The sequence below is a fragment of the Morone saxatilis genome, unplaced genomic scaffold, assembly GCF_004916995.1.
Source record: "Morone saxatilis isolate NCDOM2014 unplaced genomic scaffold, NCSU_SB_2.0 Contig14, whole genome shotgun sequence".
In the NCBI taxonomy this organism is placed as follows: Eukaryota; Metazoa; Chordata; class Actinopteri; family Moronidae; genus Morone; species Morone saxatilis.
Window position 1 is genome coordinate 16604586 of NW_023339696.1, and position 3396 is coordinate 16607981.

Genomic DNA, 3396 nt, shown 5'->3' on the forward strand with positions numbered 1-3396 from the left:
CCAGGCTAGTTTGGGGTTTGGGACAGTGCGAGTGTGTGTGAGTGTGTGTGTGTGTGTGTGTGTGTGCTGTTGTTTTAAAAGAGGGGACACCAAGGTAGTAGACAACACACTACAACTGGAGCCTGAAGTCTCACACACTTTGCACAGTGTGAAAGGTGTGAAATACAACCTGATGGAGTTATGAGCTCAGCCCTTTGTAAACACAGAGGGAAAAATAGGAAGGAAACAATTATACTGCGATGTTCGTCCCAAAATACACAAAACGGAGGACAGAGAGAGGCGAACAAGAGGGACTCAAACATTCTGCCAGACAGAGAGAGGCCCTCTCATTCCCTCCGATGTCTCTCATAACTATATGGCCACAGGGTGGGATTTGTCCTGCTGAAACATAATTAGGAATGTTCCACTGAGTCTATGTGATCCTTCCTATACTCTCCTCTCTCTTCACCCCTCTCTGCTCTTTCCTCCTTTCTTGCCCCCTCCTCCTCCTCTGCTTTCTTTCTGCTGGCCTATTCTCTCTGACAGCAGACATTCCCTGGGGGTTTCTCAGGGCACTGGGGGAGAGGAGGAGGGCTTCTGGGCCCACTGCCCAGCTCCAGTCTTAGCTCAGCCCAGCTGCAGCCTCAGCACTGATCCACAGAGTGAGAGAGTACGTCAGAGCGACAGCAAGACACATCAAAACACACAGGCAGCAAGTTCCAGAGCGTTATTATGAATCACCATTGCATGCAACTGTTCCATTAGCTAGAGGGTGATTCCCAGCACAGACATATAGATAGAAAACTCTAGTGGTTAGATGGCATGTCGTTAGACAGAAAAGCTAGAGCAGGAGATTAGCACTGCTAAAAACTTAGATTAGCATGCTTGACAGAAGGGCTAATTCAGACCTGCAAATCCAGCCCTAAAACACTGGATCTGTCTGGTGGAACACGCTAACAATGTGAAGGCATATCACGCTACTATATCTAAACTGGTCGCCAATGGTGCTGGCGCCTACTTTTTGTCCGCTGTCTAGACCCCCGTTTTCCTTGCTACTGCACACTACTGGTTCACCATTTCCCAGCATTCAACCTGTTCTCCCTAATGTGCTCACTCATATCGAACAACTGACTACTGGTCTGATGTCCCATTCTTATGGGACATGGCATCTTCTTGCTACACTTCTGTTGTCTTTGCTTTTGACTTAGGTCATAATCATAAACTAACTGTTATGAGTATAAAAAAACACCCTGCAATGTTACTGTTTCTATTACTGATTCACTTCTCTTTCACAATTTCCCACTGAGACAAATCAGAGCCAGCAAAACCAAGAAAAATCCCATATTTTCCATTTGCAATTACAAGTCGGAAATCATGTGATCAGCTTTCTTCAGTCAGCAGGATTTATTTATGCACCTCACTTCTCACTATTTTTTCATTTGTGGAATACTACAATACTAGAAAACATTAAAATCTACAGTTTCTCCTCTTTAAAAATTCTTAGTGTTATCTCACCTCTTAAGGTGGAATCGCAGGTACTTGAGCACAGTGGGCCCTGGCAGGAAGGTGCAGCTCATGCAGGTGAGAAGCTGCCAGTAGCGGAGGTGTGCAGCAGTGGACGGGGCAGGTGTGTAGCTGGTCTGCTTCACTAGCTGGCAGTAGACCTCGTCGCGGAGGGGCCGCAGGTCCAAGCAGGTCTGCAGCACGCCCTGGATGATGGGAATCGGTTCCCGTGCCGATTCTAGCTGCTGCAGGCAGTTGAAGAGCTTCACGGCCTCCTCTCGCACCGAGCCGTAGCCTTTTCCGCTATGGTCTGAAAGAAAGAGCAAGACGAGCAGTGCAATATTAGTTATACTTGGATTTTCTTCCTGTTTTTTAACTCTTCAGGATATCTGTATGATGCTAACATTGTGTTATGTAAGCATAATTGAGTTACTGTAGACATTTATGCTGTAATACCGTCATTTATTACATATATTGTTCTTATTGTCTCTTTTTAATCTTTTAGTTTTGTGGTGTGTCCATTTGCACTTACTTTAATGAAACAACTAAGCCAAGAAAGGGTGTTCTTATAGTGACCTGCATTGTGTTAAATGCTGCCTCTGAGCAATAGTAATCAAAGAGATTACAACAGCATAGTAATCAAAGAGATTACATAGCTTCATTACAATTAGCAATAAAGACCTTGAACGGTAGTTAAAGTTAATGGTAACTGCTGAACACAACTGAACAAACACAGAAGCTTGAATGGTCAGTTTCTGCTAGATAAAACTTACATAACTGTTAATATAGTCAAGAATATTGTATACAAATTTTGTTATATAATGTATGAACACCTCCAAGAAAGACTGAGACAGACAGTGTTGTTATGATAATGTAGACATGTACATGTTAACTACTTACATGTGTGCTCCAGGCTGCCGTAGGGGAAGGGCAGCAGAGGAGCGTACAAGGGGCCCTGGGTGTACTTCAGGATGGGATTGTGCTGGTAGATGTGCTCCACTACCTCAGGGTGGAACTTATTCTCCTAAAGTAAAATTGTGACGATAAGTAAACAAAGGAAAAGAACAAGCTCTCATGTGCCTCCAGTATGCCCGCAGGCAACCTGGAGGCAAGTCAGCGACTGGGTGATTGAGTGTGTCTGTATGTCTGTCGGGGTGACCAGGGTCGATTTGACCAGGGTCACACTTCAGCTCTGGCAAGTTTCAAAGCAGCAGGAAGGTCAAGTGATGACCCAGCACACCACACTAGCATGACTGACACTTTATATTTTATCTGTTGGTGTCAATGAGTTTAGTGTGTGTGTGTGTGTGTTTTTGTGATTGTATCTTTCGCTGTCTATGCGGATAGACGGATAGATGCCTTCCAGCAGTACAGATGGCTTCCATGCTACTGCCCTTCAGCACCTGTTGCTCATTAGTAACGTTGCCACTGCTCTGGCTCTCTCCTGCCTCTGCAACCCCCCCCCCCCCAAACCAGCCACCCTTTTTCTCTGGCTAAAAGACAAGCCCGCTTTCACCCCTCCTTAGTGGGGCAAAGTTGACACATTCTTCTGAAGTGTTTGGTGCACACTGGTGACAGGCTTGTCTGTGTGAAATGTGGGAATGAGATGCAGCTCTGTGAACCACATGCAGCATGATACAGGATAATCATCCATGATATTCATACACTGTACATACATGATTAGGTACATAGACTGTCTCTTATTCCCTTTGGTCTTCCCCTGACCCATGCAGAAGTTCAACATTTTGGGATAGACACTTATTTTTCTTGCCTAAAGCTCGATAAGAAGATTGATATCCACTCTCAAGTCAGCGTGGTAGATATGAAACTACAGCCAGCAGGTGGCTAGCTAAGCTTAAAGCTAGCACAAAGACTAAAAAAACAAGGGGAAAAGCTAGCCTGGCTCTTTCCAAA

General features: G+C 45.0%; 1 protein-coding gene across 1 annotated transcript in view; it reads right to left on the bottom strand.

Moving 5' to 3' along the window:
• The window catches only part of plekhh3 (pleckstrin homology, MyTH4 and FERM domain containing H3), a 29487-nt gene that overhangs the window by 4866 nt on the left and 21225 nt on the right, over positions 1-3396 (bottom strand). The window contains exons 6-7 of the mRNA XM_035655425.1: positions 2383-2506; positions 1495-1792 (exon numbers count right to left, since the gene is read on the bottom strand). Of these exons, the coding sequence (XP_035511318.1) occupies positions 1495-1792; positions 2383-2506 (422 nt within the window). The remainder of the gene's footprint in view (positions 1-1494; positions 1793-2382; positions 2507-3396) is intronic.